Source organism: Solea senegalensis, linkage group LG18, assembly GCF_019176455.1.
Source record: "Solea senegalensis isolate Sse05_10M linkage group LG18, IFAPA_SoseM_1, whole genome shotgun sequence".
NCBI lineage: Eukaryota > Metazoa > Chordata > Actinopteri > Pleuronectiformes > Soleidae > Solea > Solea senegalensis.
Genome location: NC_058041.1, coordinates 17,011,411 through 17,031,734, shown reverse-complemented (window position 1 = coordinate 17,031,734; position 20,324 = coordinate 17,011,411). Strand labels below are relative to the sequence as shown.

Here is a 20,324-nt window from a genome sequence, read left to right as displayed (position 1 = left end):
TCTTTAAATGAAGAACATGAGAGTAATCACACACATACTGTATGATGAAAAACATTGAATGAATGAAAAACTCATGTGATCATTTTGTAAAACTGAATGAAGGGAATGCTACAACAGTGTTTTCATTTACCGTATATTTATAATGTGTACAAATGGAAATGTGCTATTTGTTTCTAGACTTCACTTACAAAACCCACATGAGACAAAAAGAGACTATTATTGTGAGTGTTTCTACAACACATCAGTCCCATGTGAGACTATTTCTCAATATTCCTGCAGAAACAAATACGTGCAGCCTTACAATAAAAAAGTTTGAAGAATGTGAACACAGAACTCTCCTGGCAAGAGTTGGACAAATTGTTCGTCCTTATGGAACGGCATCTGGGGAGGCTGACAGTAGCAGTCAATTAACACTCAGAGAAAGGAACTCCAGGGCTTCAACAGAACTGCTACCAGGGAGATCCAGCTGTGCACATGCCCCACCCAACACACACACACACACACACACATGCACACGCACGCACAAACAACGACATGCTTCCACCGTTCTAACCTATCTGTACCATTATTTTAATTGAATGTTATGTCTATCTATCTGTCTATCTGTCTGTCTGTCTGTCTGTCTGTCTGTCTGTCCATCCATCCATCTATCTATCTCACAGAAACGCGTGTGAGTTAGCGTGAGTTTACACGCGTGTTTTCAGCCTGAGATCTGCGGCTTTGTGTAAATGCGCATTTGGCGCCATCTTGTGTGGAGGCGTGCGTCTACAGTCACTGCACTGCACACACCTCCGCCATTTTGGTTCTGGAAGTGGGAGTGACTTTGCTTGGTTACTAATCGCGACACTTCCTTCCTCCCTTTTTGTACTTATTGTTTCCCCCAGTCATGCACACGCACACACACACACACACGCACACACACACACTTAAAGGAATGCTCTGTGTCTTTTGTACATGAATGCTGTGACAAGCAGAGGTTGAGAGAGCCAGTGATATAAGATATCTTTTCATATTATAGTCAATTACAATGATTGTTTAGACCGGGGGTGTCACACATATGGCCCGCGGGCCAGAACCAGCCCCATGAAGGTCCAATCTGGCCCGCAATAGGAATTTGTGTAAACTACTGTTGTAGTAATTCTGTGACCCCTTAAGAGCCAGGCAAGTGCACATTTATATATATGTATATATATGTATATATATATATATATATATATATACATACAGTATATATATGTATATATATATTTATATATAAATGTATACATATGTATATATGTATACATTTATATATACATACATACAGTAAATATATATATATATATATATATATATATATATATATATATATATATATATATATACTGTATGTATATATATATATATATATATATATACAAGCCTGAGGTGGAATAGCTAACAGCTCGTCTCGTAGCTGATGCTGCTGGGCACATTAACTGCACTCACATTGTGCTTAGCCTGTATCAATTATTCACCACCAAAGCAAATGTAAGTCAGTGTTCAGTACTGACCATTGTAGAGGTCTGGTGTGATTGTGAGTCCCTCACAAGCAAACTTTTCTTTTGCTACTTTTGTTAAGGTCATTTTTTAAACAGACTGTGTGTGTGTGTGTTATGGTGAACACATCAACACACTGCTCCTCTTGTTCATCTCTATTGGATTTCTGGATGTTTGGTAAAAAGCATGTGTGCTGTTCCTGCACAATTCTTTTTTCTATATCATTATTTACTTTGATCACTTTTGTGTTACTGTATTTCTGCATATTAAAGAAATATTGTTTTTAGTTGCTCTCACACCACTTTCCATTCTATAAAAAATGTCAAATGTGTTTTTTTCTCCATATAATTTAACTCTCCTTCTTTGCACTGAAGGGTGTCAATATTTATTTTTATGACACATTTGTAATCCAGTGTATTCATTCTGTCATATATATATAACAGTTTTTTTATATATATACGTATAGTTTTTTTATATCTATAGTTTTTTTAATATATATATATATACTCTCTCTATATATATATATATACATATATATATATATATGTATATATATATATATATATATATATATCTATATATATATATATATATATATATATATATATATATATATATATATATATATATTATATATTGTGTCTCAGCAATTAACGCTGCTGGTGTGTTGCTGAGGACCAGAAAGCAGGCTCACATTACACTGGTTTTAAAATCACTGCATTGGCTCCCCGTGTGTTGTAGGATTCATTTTAAGTTCCTTTTTATTGATTTTTAAATGTCTTTTTCTATTTTAGATTTTCTAGAAATCTAAAATTGTGGCTGCATGGTGTTGTGCACCTTCACTTGAACTTCACAGGACTCCACTGTAATAAACAAGTTCTATTTATTCCAAGCTTTGGCTGAGTGTTGTTATAGGAGTATTCACACGTTCTTCCTTCATCAGAAAGGTCATGTTGTCATTACAACATCATTAAGTTAAAGTAATCTATTAGTGGTTACTAATTACTCGCTAGCTGTCAAAGGCCTGTGGCCTACTACTGCTAAGATAACAGTTACTGTAGTGTTGAGAGCACACAGTGAAAGCTTTTCAAAGAGCGTAATGTGTTCACTGAGGTTTCACTCACTCACTCACTCATCTCCTAGCACTTTATCCTCCACATGAGGGTGACAGGGTTGTGGTCGGGGTAGTTCTGATCGCTTAGTAGAGAGAAGTCATCCCCTCTCAACTTTTCCCAATACAACAGTAAAAATCCCCATTGCTGTTTTGTCTCTGTGTGTGTTTGTTATTAGTATAATAACAGTAATAATAATAATAATAATAATAACAATAATAATAATAATAATAATAATGTGTGTTATTCCACTGTGGGAGGACACACATTGTCCTGCATCTAATCACAACCATTTAAATAGAGTCTTTATTTATGTAGACAATCTGTAATATGATGAAATAACAGCAAACTAAATGGTCAATGTTGCTCTTGATGAGAGAATAAATATTTGACTTATATTTTGCACTATTTAGTTTAGTTTAATACTCTTTAGTTTTGTACAAAAATAACATGTTCTCTCTTCAGACATGATGACTTAGGAATACTTCCACCAGGTTTCACAACATAAAGAGCCAGTAGTGACATCACATTGTTTATGTTAGTTAGAGTGCACTATTACACTAAGTCTATGCCACAATATTAACACCCTTTTTCAGCACAAGCAGAGCTTTGATTCTTAGCTCCTCTCATCTTTCCTCTACATCGTTTGTATTTGAATAAACGGAAGGTGTGAACAGTCCTACTCAGAGGGGTGTGGCCATTATCACAGGAAGGATGTTGACGTCGATGAGTTTTCTCTGCAGATATCCACTCGCTACCCTGTTATGGAGCAAATTTGACACAAAATCTTTAGGTGAGAGGGGCGTCGGTAATGGGTAACGGGATGTGCTTTTACATCATCATTTATCTCATTGTGAAGAGAGCTGGAATTCACACCAACTGCGATGTGGGGGCCCCTTTCAGGAAGAAGACGGTACCTCAGTTGCCTTTTGTTTGTTCATCATCTCAGTCTCAGTGTTTGCCAGCTGCCCCTGCAGACAGTTCAAACCCCCCCAGCAGGGTCTCTCTCACCAATGCACCTGTGGGTGTCACCTGATGGGGGGGAAAGCAAGTGAAAATGAAAGGAAGCAGCTGATTCTGTCAGAGCAAATTACGACCGCTGTCTGTCATGGCACTGACCTCCAGGGTGTGTGCATGTGTCTGCATGTGGAAGTCTATCATCAACTGACCCTGTGTGGGGTTTTGTAGTACGAGCGTATGAAGCCACTGACCCACATGGAGAACATGTGAGTGAGTTCATGTTTACTCATCAATCCAGGGTGTGTGAGACCATGCATGTACATTAGTGCCTGAGTGAGATGTCCATAAACACAGAAACCTGGAGGGTGTGCATATGAGTGTGAATGTGTTTATCATCTGTCTTCATGCAGTCATCTGTGGAGGATAGCTGCTACTGGTAGGTCATTGATAATCCTAATCCTAACCTCACTGAGCATCTCCATCTTGACTTCTGGCCTTTATTCCCTCAGCAACAGGGCCCAGAGAAGAACGACATATAGTAGTAGGCACCAGGGCCTAGAGGTTGGTGTCAGTCAGATTCCCAAGTTGCAGCCCCCCCCCCGCCCCCCTTCAAGACCAGAGATGGTTGTGGGGGTGTGGGTGGAAGCAGGGAGAGGGTGAGGGTGAGGGAGAGGGAGTGAGAGAGGCTGCACTCTGCTGCTCACTCCTGGAGGACTACTGTTCAGCTCTGGTTGTCCAAGTGGGAGAAATGAAGGGAGACAGGGACCAAAGCCCGTCAGCGGCATCCTTCAGGGTGCCTCGGCTTCCCGACTACATGTGTTTTAGCAAACCCTATGTTAGCCCCACCCACTTATAAAATAAACAGATTAGGAGGCCATAGCTGGAGGGAAGTTGTTTCCCTTTCACTCAGTGTGTTTCCATGTCAAGCTACGGGTACGGTCTACTGTCCTTGTCCCACAAGCACTAGTGGGGAATCAATTTATTAGATGAAGTGTGTCTGTGGCTGCTTGTTACCGTGTAGAGTAGATTTACTTTAAAATATCAGTATCCTCATTCATCTGAAAAATGTTGCTGCTGTGTACCAGCCACCTTCAGTCGGATTAACGTTTGTTTACATGTGTTTTAAAAGTCCACGTTTAGTCTGACCAACAGAATAAATATTTTTTTGAACGATCTGGCACAGACTGGAGCTGAGCACTGGCTATTTAATGAGAGCGAGAACCCTACTACTGCTCTACTGACGTCACCAACTCTCTGTCTTTATACTCGACGCTACACAAAAATAATCTTGGTATATGAATGGCACGCTCCAGGTTTCCCCTCTACGAAAGATTAGGAATTCTCCCTCTTCCTGTTTGACAGTGAGACAAAAGATGGCTGTCCAAAGAACACGTTACTGCACCGAGCAACATTTGATAAACAACCTTGAAATGAACTGTGAATCTGTGTATTGATGATTGACGTTATTAGTAGCTCGTAACATAGCGTGCTAAAATTACGTTTTCATTAACTGACTCATTAACATATATCATTACACTAGCATTTATGCTAGCACATATCTCCCCATGCTAATAATAATAATAATAATAATAATAATGATAACTTATGCTAATGCTATTACTGACAGCACAAAAGGAAAGAAGTGCAACATACAGCTTTACAATGTTAACGTCTTATAAGCTGCAAAAAGTAGGATATTAAAATAAAATACTTTTGAAAGTGACATAATTATGATGATTATACAACACTGGTGACATTTGTATGGATAGTAAATTCAATGTGTGCTAATTTAGCCCCAGAAATACTACAAAGTGTAACTTTACATGATGACATTGCATATTTACACACAGACTCAGCACATGTGAGGTAGTGGATTGAATCCAGATTAAAGATTAATTCAATGAATTTCACCATTTCATCACATAGATTACCTTAAGGCACTTAACATGGTAAGGTTAATACCTTAGAATTATTATAGAGAAACACAACAGGAACACAATGAACACAATGTCCTTGGCAACAGTGGAGAGAAAAACTCCCTTTTAACAGGAAGAAATCTCTAATAGAACAGACTCAGGGGGAGTGACCATACGTCCAGATTTAGGGAGGACAGTCCGGGATCCTCAATACCGTCTGGACGCTCAGCTGTCCGTCTTTTAGGAGTTGCACTGGAATGCAGCATAACATCCAACGCCCTAAGATTTATGGTCTAACAAGCGTCTTCGAGCTTTAGTGTATTTGCATGAAGACATTGTCCATCACAATATGTCTCGTCCATCACAATAAACAAATTGATGGAAATGACTTGACTGTTGAAATTGTTTTTAAAAGTCTCATGACTTAAAAAGGCTCATTTCTGTTTTAGCTTTCACATAAAGTAAAATACACAATCATAAAATGCTAATTGTCATATTTTTGTTATACATTCAGAGAAAATATGATTTCTTTCTTATTTCCGTTCCTGTCATGGAGGATGCTGTGGTGCAAGTATTAAAAAAACTTACATTTGTGACCCCTTACAACACATAATACAGTTTAATTTACACGTGAAGATAATAACAGAACAACATTTAATTCACTATTATGTCAAAATCTGCAGTGACAAAGGAAATATAGCAAAAAAACATATATACTTATATAATAAAAATGATGACTGATCTATAATTATGTTTTCGTATAATCCTGTTTTGTAAGTGTGATAAAATAAAAAAAGAAAAAAAAGAAATGTGTTTTGTTTCAGGGAGACAACATTTATGATGGTTAAAGAATTGCCTGTATTTTTTTTTTTTGCCATTTCTGGAGCGTTAACAACATGACATTATTATTTAAGTGCGTTTAAATACAGTTCCATACCCTTCAAATGGTAATCCATTATTTAATCCAACAGAGTGTAACTCAAATGAGAGAAAGTCACTAAAACATCACAGGGACAAAAGAGTTTGTATTATTAATAAAATGTCAGATAACAGACATAATTCTCTTGTTTACATCCTCATCACCTGATCACCATAATAACACACACACACACACACACACACACATTATAACCTGCCTTACTGACTGGTCCATTGAGTCATCAATTACCTTCTGTGGTATTAGAGTTGCCAGGCCAATTGACCAAATCAGTGATCTTTAAAAGCAGCTCTGCAGGCAAGAGGGACGCTATAGTAGGCCCCCACACACACACACACACACACACACACACACATACGCTCCATCCACCTCCCTCTCTAATCAAGGAGCAGGCATGACTCTGGGTCACCACAGTGACACTAACAAGAAGCGACAGCTCCTCAGCGCTCGGGGCGACGACCAGCTCGGCTGTCGAGACCACGGAGATAGTCCGCCAGGCACGCAGAGGCAAGGTTTGCTGTTTTAAGAGGGTGGTGGTGGTGGTGGTGGTGGAGGAGAGGGGGGTGGATGGAGGAGAGGATGGGAAGGATGAGTGTTGGTGTAGATTCATGGGCAGTTAATGAGGAAGCGTGACTCTCTTATTTCTTTACAAACTACATTCAAGTGCATTTTGGAATAATAGAAATACGATCATAGAAAAAACACACACACACACGTCAAAACACGCGGTCAGAACTCATGTGCACCCTCTCTGAGCCGTGCAGCCTTGGGGCCCATGAGCACGGTGCAGATTACTGACTCAAGTCAACCCCCAACCTCAACCCTGTGTCTTCTCTGAAAGACAGTTTAACTTCTGTCATCTTGATGACGTGAGTCAGTCTTATGGCAGCGAAAGGTTGTGACAGGATGCTAATGGACAGGACAAAGGGGGGATTTATGAAGTATTAGTAAACCTTAATAATTCACTACAAAGACCCTGGGAGTCCCCAAACACCCCCTGTCTCTGACTCACATCCCCCAAACGGTGGCCATGGGCCAGATCCAAGCCACGCTAATATCTGGCCCACACCAACAAGTCTTATGTTATTTATATTTGAATGATTTATTTACCATGATGATGATGATGATGATGATGTTAGGGTAAGAGAATAGTGACAGTGTTAACTCACATTCATGCTGCAGCGGAGACTGACAGCATTTCACACAATTAACTTTACAGACATCGGCATCATTTAAACTGTAGTCATCCGTTAACATTATATCATATATAATTACATTTTGACAACAACACATTCTAATAATAATACAGTTAATATTGACCAGGAGGCAGGATTCAAACCCACAACCTCCCAGTTGAAAGACAACTTGCTCCACCACTGAGCTCCCATCACTAAAGCGAAAATAAATTCAAATTTATTCTATTTATTAATTGAATTTTTATTTTGGCCTGTGGGGAAAATAATTGGGGACATTCATTGTGTTTCACAGCAGATTATTTTTGGATTGTAATGTTTTCAAAAAGCCAACAATAATGACAGCTGATGACACATAATAAAACATATTTTCTTATTAAGGTTATACTTAATATTGGCCTCACCTCTATCAATGTGTAATTCTTCTATACTTTTCATTTCATTTTCTTCACTGATCGTTCATTTCCTGTTTACTGTGATAGCAACCATGTTTTGACAACAACAACAACAACAACAACAAATACACGTGTCCTCGATGTTTCTCCTTTGATCACATGATCAGATCTGGCTTCACCTGCATGGGAGAAAAAAAATAATAAGACCTTCTCGCTGCAGAGATACTTTAGTCTCGACCAACGTGGTCAAAACTAAAGTGACGTCATAATGATTTATGAATTGAAGTAAAACAAACACAACAATAGTCGGTGTCTCTTTATGTTCCTCGTCCCCTTGAACCACCACCAGTCACCAGTTAACCGTCAGTAGAGTTCAGCAGGTCACAACATTAAGGGACACTTACATCTCCATTGTAGCTGATTCACCGTGGGTCCATAATCACACACAAATCGCGGACTTTATTCCCTCTCTGTGATGACTGCTGTGAGTGGCAGCGAGAGTCATTATATTCCGAGATAGCCCCACTGGCTGCTCTTTTCACCCTTTTCATGTGTGTGTGTGTGTGTGTGTGTTACAGGAGTCCAGTGTTGGGTGTCAGTCCTAAAGCCTGGTCCAGTCTCCTGAAACCTGGAGTGACAGCACTGCTGCCTGACCACCCCTCTCCTGACCCCTCTGTTTTGCCTGGATTGCCCCGAGAGACATGGAGGATGATGGGGTCTGGCACCGCAGGGGTCTCTCTGGCTGGTGCCTTTGCTGGTGGTCTATGTGGCCTATTAGTGTCTCGCTGTGGGCCTGTCAGATTGACAAAACAAGGGCCTGTCAAATTAAGTAGGGGCTGAATATCGGAGGTATGTGTTCAAAGGCACTGAGGAGAAATGGTGGAGCGGACGGGTGAAGAGAACCAGGAAGAGGAAACCACTGGTGCTAATGTCGATGCTAAGTGAGAGTGACAGCTTGAGAGCTGATCGGATGGTGGAGATGGAGAAAAAGAGAGAGAGAGAGAGAAACAGTAAGAGTAGATGATAATGTTGGTGTGGTTGTCCTGAGGAGACTTGTTAGTACAGACAGAGGCAGACAACCACCGTTCCCTTGGATCTGGAAATGCAGGTTAAGTTTGGTCTTACAGCAGATGAGCTATGTGTGTGTGTGTGTGTGTGTGTGTGTGCACCAATAAATCAATGCATTTACACAACAACACAAAGAAGCATGTATTCTTTTCATGTCAGTGTGTTGTGAAGGAAACTTTTTGTCCCTTCACGTCATTAAGCGGCCGCACACGGCGTGTCTGCACCATCACGTCGTCGTCGTCGTCGTCACGCGTTTCAGTGTAAGAAATGAAACCCAGGTGAACGACGGCCTGCACGACAAAGCCCCTGCACGAGGCACACGCGTGTGCATGTCCCGAGTGGAGCGGTGGCAGTGTCTGTGTGTTTTTGGAGAGCTGCGATTCGCTCTCATGTCTCTGCACATTGCTGAGACTGAGAGGCTGATGCGCGGTGGCAGCTCCCCCCACTGAGCCACGGGCCTGCCCAGAGCCACTGCAGATGATAGTTTTAATTGCTTTCAATATTTCAGGCTAGTCCCTGCCCAGTGGCGTCGAGTGTGAGTATTTGTGCGTGTGTGAGATGGTGTGTGTGTCTGTGTGTGAGTGCAGATGCGGTGTCTTTATGTTATTGACTGTGGGTGCTGTACACATATGTGGTGTGTTTGATGGATGTGCTCGTCCATTATGGGAGGAAATGATTAAGGCTTCACAGTAATACATACATATCTGATGGATGCTGGAGAACAATATTGCAAGACGAGTCCAAACTCCCTGCACCGTGTGGGTGAATGCATTAAAAAAAGTGAAAGGATGATGACATAGTAGATCCTCCTGTCCTTAAAGGTTACATATGATTAGAAATAATAGAGGTACACGCTGTTCATGCAAACACACACTCAAATCCTTAAAAGCATTTTAAACACAGTGAACTAATAAACCAATTGATGTGTAAGTATAACAGTCAAGTATATCAAAATGTCATTCATTCATTCATTCATTCATTCTTTACTGTAACACCTTTCAGGCAGAATGGATGTGGGCGTGGTGAAGGGACTGTGATCACCCACATGATTTAAGACAGAAAAACACATCATTATTAGTATTATTAGTATTATTATTGGCTGTTATTGAGCTGCGGCGATTCAAGAAAAACACAGAACACGTTTTACAATAATGACAATAAAAAAATAAAACAGTGCTGCTTTGAAAAGGAGAAAAGAATTAGTGAAGGTGAAGCTTCCTGTCCTCTCCTTTTTCCCGTCCTAAAAAACCACCAAAGACACTTTAAAAAAAGGATTAGTGCCTTCATTCATTTCATTCTTAAACGCGGTCGTTCATGTTACGCTACCTGCTGTAATTAAGACGAAGCTGTAATTAAGACATTTCTTTATTGCGACTGTAGACGGAGGAGATGGGAGGGGGCAGCAAATCCCAATCTCGCCTAGGGCACCAAAATGCTTAGTGCCGGCCCTGCTAGCAATCGTCCTGCGAGGACTTCCATTTGATTATTTACCTGTTTTAGTAATGTGAACGTGGTCCATTAGCGGGAGGATTACACTGTGATGTAATGAAAGGAAAATAACGTTTGCACGAGCAGTGACCTACTTTCAATATGTGAGAATGTCTCATCGTCCGTCCATCTTCTACCGCTTTGTCCTCCGCATCAGGGACGCTCTCAGCTGACATAGGTGCAGCACAAACTGGACACACACACACACACACGGGGAAGAACATGCAACCTCCATGCAGAAAGGCCCGTGTTGAGACCAGGACACAAACCCGGGTCTTCTTGCTGCAAAGGCAAGACTACGAACTAAAATAATCCTTTTCACAGGAGGCAGATTTATCTCCTCATCCTCCTCTTCTTCACATATACTTCCCACACTGGTACAGTGAAATAAGATGAAGATGGAGCGAGCGATAAGATGACTTATTATTATTATTATTATTATTTCATTTATCATTATTTTACCACCAGAGGAAATGGTTTTAAAATATCTGCTGGTACAAAACCTTTGTGAAACACAATAATGAATCCTAGTTTTCCGAGCCACTTACCAGTGGATCCAATCCTTTCCCGAAGTCCTCAGTGAAGGTGCTGTATATGAAATATAAATGACAAACCTCACTAACAAGAACAGCTTGACAGGATTATCTAAGGAGAGAAAGTGTATCCCATTCCACAAATGTTTATACTTTTTTAGGCAATGTAGTGCACTTCCCTTTTTATATGTTGCCCGTGGGGTTTTCTTCAGGTACTCCACTGTCCTCCAGAGTCCAGAAACATGCATGGTCATTCTAAATTGCCCATAGATGTGAATGTGAGAGTGAATGGGTGTTTGTCACTGCATGCTAACCCTTATCCTCCCTGGTTACCAGTCCATCGCAAGAGTGCCAACTGTGTGGCCCTTAAGCCAAAAACCAGCTCACTATTTTATTTCAAGAGAGCAAAACAATGAAAAAACAATGAAAATCTAAATGCATTTTGCACTCCTCGCTGATATGAAATGTATTGTGTTTGAGGGAAACCACAGAACATCCCAGAACAAGTGCTCTGAAACATGCAATTCAGAGCACATTTACCCCACACACACACACACACACACACACACACACACACACACATAGCCACTTCAAATTCTCTACTCAAATATCCACTCAGCCAATCACATGTCAGCATCTCAGTGTATTTGGTGGAGCTGAGCTGGTAAAGCATCAGAATGTAGCAGAAAGCTATTTCAGAAGTATGACAAAATACTATACTATGACTTTTTTGACAGATTTTGGACGACATACTATACTATTGACTTTTTGACTGATTTTAACATAGTATACTATGACTTTTTGACAGATTTTGGAGTATGACCACTGACTTTTGACTGATTTTTGCATACTATACTATGACTTTTTGACAGATTTTTCATAGTATACTATGACTTTTTTGACAGATTTTGGACAACATACTATACTATGACTTTTTTGACTGATTTTGGACAAAATACTATATTATGACTTTTTTGACCAATTTTGGACAAAATACTATACTATGATTTTGACGATTTTAAAAATACTATACTATGACTTTTTGACGATTTTGGACACATACTATACTATGACTTTTTTGACTGATTTTGGACAAAATACTACACTATGACTTTTTGACTGATTTTTGACATACTATACTATGACTTTTTGACTGATTTTGGACAATATTATACTATGACTTTTTGACTTGACTGATTTTGACAAAATACTATACTATGACTTTTTGACCTATTTTGGACAAAATACTATACTATGACTTTTTGACGATTTTGACAAAATACTATATGACTTTTTGACCGATTTTGACACATACTATACTATGACTTTTTGACTGATTTTGACAAATACTACACTATGACTTTTTTGACTGATTTTTGACACATATACTATGACTTTATACTATGACTTTTGACTGATTTTGGACAAAATACTAAAGTCTGACTTTTGACCTTTGGGATGACTTTGACTGATTTTGGACAAATACTACACTATGACTTTTTGACTAATTTTGGACTATGACTTTTTGACTGATTTTGGACTTACATACTATACTATGACTTTTTGACTGATTTTGACATACTATACACTTTTGACTGAGTATACTTTTTACTGATTTTGGACCGTATACATGACTTTTTGATTTGGACAACATACTATACTATGACTTTTTGACTGATTTTTGACTATAGTATACTATGACTGACTGATTTTGACTACTTTTTGACTGATTTTGGATGACTTTTTGACTATTATACTATGACTTTTTGACGATTTTGGACAAAATACTACTATGACTTTTTGATGATTTTGACAAAATATACTATGACTTTTTGACCTAATACTATACTATGACTTTTTGACCTGACTTTTTGACTGATTTTACATAGTATACTATGACTTTTTTAACCGATTTTGGACAAAATACTATACTATGACTTTTTTGACTGATTTTGGACAAAATAAAATGACTATACTATGACTTTTGACCATTTTGGACAAAATACTATACTATGATTTTGACCGATTTTGGACAAAATACTATATATGACTTTTGACCCATTTTGGACAAAAATACTACACTATGACTTTTTGACTGATTTTGGCATACTATACTATGACTTTTTACCTATGACTTTTTTGACTGATTTTAGACAAAATACTAAAGTCTGACTTTTTGATGATTTTTGGACAAAATACTATACTATGACTTTTTTGACTAATTTTGGACAAAATACTAAAGTATGACTTTTTTGACTGATTTTTCTACATACTATACTATGACTTTTTGATCTGATTTTGAACATACTATACTATGACTTTTTTGACTGATTTTGGACAAAATACTACACCATGACTTTTTTGACCGATTTTCGACAAAATACTAAAGTATGACTTTTTGACTGATTTTGGACGACACTATAGTACAACGTTTTTGAACGACATACTATACTATGAGTTTTTTGACTGATTTTGGATGACGTACTATACTATGATGTTTAAGTGTCATTTAGGACCACATCAGCAGTCAGCAAGGTTGGTCTAGTGGTAACAGTCCCGTCTTTTAGACAACAGACCCGGGTTCAAGCCCTGTTTGAAACAAGTATCCTCTGCAAACTTGAGATGTATTGTCATTTTGGATGATATACTACACTATGACTTTTTTCTCAAATTTTGGACGACATACTATAATATGACTTTTTTGACTGATTTTGGACGACATACTATACTATACTGCAGAGCTTTGTCTGATGCCTGACTTGTAACCAAATAAAATCCCTTTTGTTCGGTACGAGTCCTGTGTCAGAGGGGTTTCTTTCTGCACCATCAACTCATCACCTATCGTTCGTAAGAAGGAAGCCTGACTAAAACGACAAAGACAAGTCCCCATAATGTGATGGTGTCCCCACAACAAAACAAATGCCAGATACACACACACACACACACACACAAATCTGGCCAGGGGGTAATTTAACATTACCACAGAGGCGAATCTTCATCCATTTAGGGGCTTGTAATATTTAATCAGAAGGCACTCTCCCAGCATCACACTCTGTGGCATGGCTCATATGTTTACAAGCGAGGCTAGCCCAGAGGCAACAGATTGGAATTCACTGCTAAAAGCCACAATGCATTCAGCTACACAGCTTCTCACTGCCTATGACGCTGTGATGCTGCACTCCTTTGAGGTGGAGAAAAAATGAACAGTAGGAGCGTTTTCACAAGCTTGAGAGATGACAGTTTGCCAGCAATTTAGTGTTTTTTTGGTGTGTTTGGTAAATATACTGAGAACAGTGCATGCCCAGTCAGTTCATTGCTTGCACAATAATGTCCTTCGTGAATAATACAATCATTTTTTCACTTTACATTGCATTCATGTGTACACCACATTTCAACAGTAAAGACAAAAAAACATATTAAAGAACTTGGACCTGACAAGCACGAACAGATAATCACACCGTCGCAGCGAGAAAAGCCTTATCAGTGGCGCTGAATGAATGGAAGGCTTGGCTTTGCTAATGCTTTACGTTGTTTCCCCTGTCTGCTGATTAAAACCAATGCTTGTGATTATTGGTGGACAACGACAGGAGTGACTGACCTAAATAAAATAAAATAAAATAATGGATTGTGTCAAGTCTTGTGGTGCTGTTGAACTGGCTTTGCAGCTGCATGACGAAAGGAAGTCGGGAGAAAATCCGTCGATTTTTCGGGGGTTAGTGGACTTGATGGTGTCGATCGACAGTGTGTTGGAGGAGCAACTGCAAAATGCCACGGCCTTTAAAGCGACCTTGAAGACCGTGCAGAACGAGCTATTGGACTGTTTGTTCTGGAGGATGCTGTTAGGTGCATCAGTTGAACCTAATCATGCAGCAGGCAACATCCCACATCCTGAAGATCAGAAACTGGGTTGTTTTTCTGCATTTGAACTTGTAGCACATGGACTGTCCAGAGCTTCTAAAGTCGTGCTGTGAACACAGTTCACGAGTTAATGACCTGCTGGAGACAGAGTCGACTTCAATTCTCCAACAAACGACAGAGGCTGCGTGTTGCTTGAAGATGAAGTTTTCTACCTTTTCCTGGTTTTGTTTCACAACATCATGTTTCAGCAGCTGCAGAGGAGAAACATCGACTTTTCATCGGAGGAATCATCCAGAGGTTGTTCATAATATGACTGTAAAAAGAACTAAAGTAGACTAAACAATAAAACAAATGTATATGGCTAAATTCAATATAAACAGGCCACAAGTATTGTGTCTCTGTCTCCATTTTAGTGGACAGTGACTTCTGATGGACCAGGAGAAGAAGCGCAGCACCACTTTGCAATAAAGGTAAGCTGTTACATAAGCTCTATTTGTCTTCATTTCCTCAATAATCATAAGAGTTTGTCGTCTCGTTGTTTATGTTCTGATTTGATAGAATGACCACATATCTGCTTCATCATGTCCGATGTAGTCTTTTTTCCCCACGTCATTATCGCATATTTCTGACACAAAAAATAAACATCATTTATTATAGTTATATAGTTATATTATGAGAAAACACACGGCACAACATTTCTTATACATATGTGTATTTGTGTATATTTGTGTATGTGTATATTTGTTATCTTATGTTAATTTATACATAAAAATGTAAACAACATTTCTTATTCTTATTTTATTGTTAATATTTCTATTTTCTCTTTTAAAATTGTTATTTATATATTTGTATTTTGCACCAAGGGAGTGGCACCCAAATTTCGTTGTCCACAAAATAACGACAATAAAGGCTACTCTGATTCTGATTCTGATATGTTTAGGATTTGCTGTGATCTATTTTAGCGTGCCAGTATGCAGGTGTGTTTGCAGCCCGGAGGAAGCACACTGGACACTGCTCTCACTGTGACACATGGTAAAGGTCAGGTCTCACACTATTTGCGCGAAAAGTCTTCACCGCAAAGGTTAAGCTCTGTGTGTTTCGGAGAATTAAAGCTTGCTCGTGCCTGTGCAAAAGTGTGTGCGGGACAGATAAACAGCAAGTTGTGTTTTACGAACATAGAAATGGTGTCAGGTAATAAAAGTGTCCTGTGAGTGGCCATTCTGGTGCCTTTTTCCATGATTCAGACTGACTCTAATGGGGAGGCCTGGTGAATTTTTAATACAGCCCAGAGGGCCAGGACAATGACCATGCTCAAAGATTACAGGCACTTGTAGCCGCAGAGAGAACGAAGAGGCGCCGTTAGAAGTAGCCTGACATTTAGGTCATAACTTCACCCTCCAAAGGATCCGCCAATCTATCGCTCATATTTTGTGTTGAGTTTCGACTTGTTGTCGTCTTGAACAACAGTAACTTTCTCCTGATTCTTCTTCTTGTCTTCATAAACAAAAACAACCTGAAAAAGGCTCAAGATCTTAATTAATTGGGCTGAAAAAAAAAAAATGTGTATCCATCTGTTCAGTGCGCACATGTCACAGCTCAGTCAGATCGCTTGTAGCACAATCTCTCATATGCAAATATGTTTTGCCTGAAATTCTATTTGGAGTTGCTTCAAGGAATCCTTCTGTCTCCCCTCACTGATTCACACAATTCACACGGGGCTCCCTTTTGCCGTCTCCTCTCGCGTGGAAAATGTTTTCACCAGCTACACACGCGACGACATGCAGTCAGTGGCACAGCTGAAACCACCATGGGGCCAATATGCAGATCTCGCAGGCCCACAAGCAGGGCTACAAGCTCAGAGTTCGTCCAGTTTGATAAAAACATGCAAAACTAGGCCGTAAATGGAATAATCATCCACTGACAGTCATGAAAAAACGACAGAAACACTCTGCGTCTGTATGTTTGAGTGAAGTCTTAGAAGCACAGACTGTGAGCGTGTGTGTCTGTGTGAGAAGCCTGGGCAGATGGTCCACAAAGGTGTTACCACACAGTGAGTGGGCACTGCGATTGATGCACTGCTACATCCAAGAAAGTGGAACATTTGGCTGCTGAACCGCAGTCAGAACTCATTGGTCATGTCTTCTCCTTATTTATGTGAAGAAGCCAAAGGGTGATTTGGTGAGAATACACACACACACACACACACACACAGCACTTTCCCGCCCTGGAGGGTGCTCGTATACGAGCTGCATTCTGGAACGTTCCTCCCTTGTCTTTCCACGAAGGTCAAAGTGGCCGTGCACACAGGAAGCTGCAGCGTAGAATTACTGTGGTACACTTGGATGGAAAAGATGTGACCGTGGGCTTATTCTGAGCGGCACCATGAGAACCAACACAGCAACAGAGATTAAAATGACATTTTGACTAAATCTAAATTTAAAACATTCACCCTATTATGTTATCTTTTTACAACAAGAGAATTTAGAAGCTATAGGAGGAAAGACTCATGAGACAACTTCTCTTAATTCCACTTTAATGACGGCATTTTATCAATGGAGAATACAGATAGACAGACAGACAGACAGACAGACAGACAGATACTTAGACTTTTTTCTTTTTATATTGTTTGCTTACAGATTTCCTTCCTGTTTTTTTTTGCACTACTTTTAGATATATATTTATATACATACACACTTACTTATTTAATTTTTCTTAGTAATAGTACACAATAATCTACCTCAAAATTCAATGCTATGTGTTGGTTTTTACTGCTGTGTTTTCTGTGCAATGACAATAAAAGGAAGTCTAAGTCTAGATAGATAGATAGACAGATAGATGGATGGATAGATAGATAGATAGATAGATAGATAGATAGATAGATAGATAGATAGATAGATAGATTGATAGATAGATAGATATGTCTAAAGTAATGTGCTTTTCTAGAAAAAATGATTGACAGGTGTGAAAGCATATTGTTTTGAAACGTGTTTAATTTAAAAGAACACTTAAGTGAATATAAACTCACTCCCTTGTTAGAAATGTAAAGATTTGCTTGACATTTGTAGAATGAAAACAATTATTGTTATGTGCAAAGACCAAATCTGCTCTAAAACGTTCTTACACAGGATAATTTATGACCAGAGGCAACTTCATGGTTGCTCTTAGTGTTTGAATGATCAGATTTAGTTATCAATTACCTGCAAAATACTGGCAAACGTGGCATGATGGCAGATTCTGAAATAAGTTTGTTTTGTTACAATGTTTTTCACATTTAACAAACTGTTAAAGCCAAATGTGTTCCTTCCTAACATTTGTCACATGAAGTGTTTGATGAAGCTTGTTGTGAAGTAGCCTGCCCCCCTGTGGACACAGATGGCACTGTTGAGCAGTAATCCTGAACCAACATCAGATGACAAAGAACATGTGCAATCAAAGATATTAGAGTGATGAATGAAGGTGTAAAAACACTCGGACATATTTTAGGATATGGGTTAGAGCAGGGGTGTCAAACATACGGCCCGGGGGCCAGAACCGGCCCGCCAGAGGGTCCAATCCGGCCCACAGGATCAATTTGTTAAAATTTCACACTAATCTAAATGTAATGTCAAATGCTCCAGATACCTGTGACTAAATGTTTGTGCCTTTATAGATCCAGTGTAAATTTAGTCATGATATTGTTGAAATTACACTTATATTTCTCAAGAAATGTCATGTTTTGTAAAATTATCCTTCAGTAAATGTAAAACAAAGGAGAAAAAACAAAGGGGTTCTTGTTGTTCATAGGTTATTATGCTATTATTTTACTATTTTTACTGGTCCGGCCCCCTTGAGATCAAATTGTGCTGTATGTGGCCCTGAACAAAAATGAGTTTGACACCCCTAGGTTAGAGTCTAATATAGTATATAGTATCTAATAACATTGAGTTTATGGACACTAACATCATCAAACACTAATAACATTGAGTTTACGGACACTAACATCATCAAACACTCAATACGAGAAAAGCGATCACACACACGTGTGTGAAGCCTCATCCCTCTCTGCTGGAAGTCAGTCGTCATCCACCACCATCACATTCCCATGCAGCTCATACTCAATAGTGGCCCAGTCAAATATGTTTCCTTTGGGCACCTGGTGACCATTGTTCCAGGCATGGATTGCACTCTTAGACAGCACAAAGTCCCACATATTCAGGTCAGTCATCTCCCCTACAAAGCTCTGAATGGCCTCTAGATCCCCCAGATGCTTGTCCGGGTCCTGGCCCAAGAGGATGGAACCTTTGGGACGGATGGTGTGCCCAGGTTTGTAGACTTGGTAAGTACTTCGCTTCCCTTCTACCCAGAAAGCAGAAAGGCCGGTGTGAGAGTCCCAGGTCAGGCAAAGGCTGGTGCGGAAGGTGGTGAGCGGAGGCAGGTGAAAGAAAACGCCGTCACCCCTCAGGTAAAAGGAGACGCGCCCGTCCTTCTCTCGCCACACGTTGAGTTCATCGTAGTCGGCTGTACGATAGGCAAACAGGATGATCTGCCGCTCCTCTGGCAGCTCGGTGGCCACGCGCATGCAGAGCGTGAAGGCCCGCAGCTCCAGCTCCTTCTGTGGGACCAGGGCCACGAAGCTGAAGTCCGTCTCATACGGGAACACCAGGACTTTGTTACTCAGACCCACTGTGTGAACATCAGGACGATACAGAGAGCACCACATCCTGAGCAGTGTTGATATATTTCAAATGATAAAGTTCTCAATGTTGACCTTACCTTGTACTGTGAGGGAGAGACGCACACACAGACCAAAGACAGTGAGCAAAGCAACAGCAGAGTTCTGCAAATAAACCACATAACTCTTCACACTCATGATCTCAAAGTCAAAGTGAACATTGAGATGATGAAGGAAATGTTTCTTCTTACCATTTTGATTTTGTTGTGGTGCTGTTGTTTACTCAGTCCCGTGATCTAATGACCCGTGCCTGATCCTCTTGATCCTCTTCCCTCCTCGCACAGAACATGACGTCAGCTCTGCAACGATGACACTTCAACAATAGGCCTGCTGTGTGAGGGCTGACTGACACTGTCCTGTGGGTGGGACTCATCCACTCACTTTAGAGTAAACATGTGATTGAGTCAGTGACAGAGAGCCTGTCCACATATAATATGGCTGAGGTAAGTATTAGCACACTGATGCTTCACTTGTCTTCACTCACAAAACACAGTGATTCAGCCACTCATCCAGAAATAAGATCCTCTCGTCGAAACAAACAGGAATAGGTCCAAATATGGAAATCACTTCCAAATAAAATATTAACTATACATTAAGAAGTTCTAATAGATTTTGAATTTACATGTTTTTCAATT

The 20,324-nt window shown here is 39.7% G+C and overlaps 1 protein-coding gene across 1 annotated transcript; it reads right to left on the bottom strand.

Moving 5' to 3' along the window:
* Nucleotides 1–18,840: 18,840 nt before the first annotated feature.
* On the bottom strand, nucleotides 18,841–20,048 carry LOC122759458 (pentraxin fusion protein-like). Its single transcript, XM_044014350.1, has 3 exons — nucleotides 19,881–20,048; nucleotides 19,731–19,794; nucleotides 18,841–19,640 (listed from the first exon to the last, which is right to left on the bottom strand). Exons 1-3 carry the CDS (start codon nucleotides 19,881–19,883, stop codon nucleotides 19,030–19,032), a joined length of 678 nt encoding a protein of 225 aa, XP_043870285.1. The 5' UTR covers nucleotides 19,884–20,048; the 3' UTR covers nucleotides 18,841–19,029.
* Nucleotides 20,049–20,324: the final 276 nt, after the last annotated feature.

Excerpts from the sequence above, each read along its gene's own strand:
- LOC122759458 (XM_044014350.1), bottom strand. Across the intron at positions 19,641-19,730 it reads TCTCTCCCTCACAGTACAAG|TGGGTCTGAGTAACAAAGTC; the intron begins GTAAGGTCAACA and ends ATGTTCACACAG.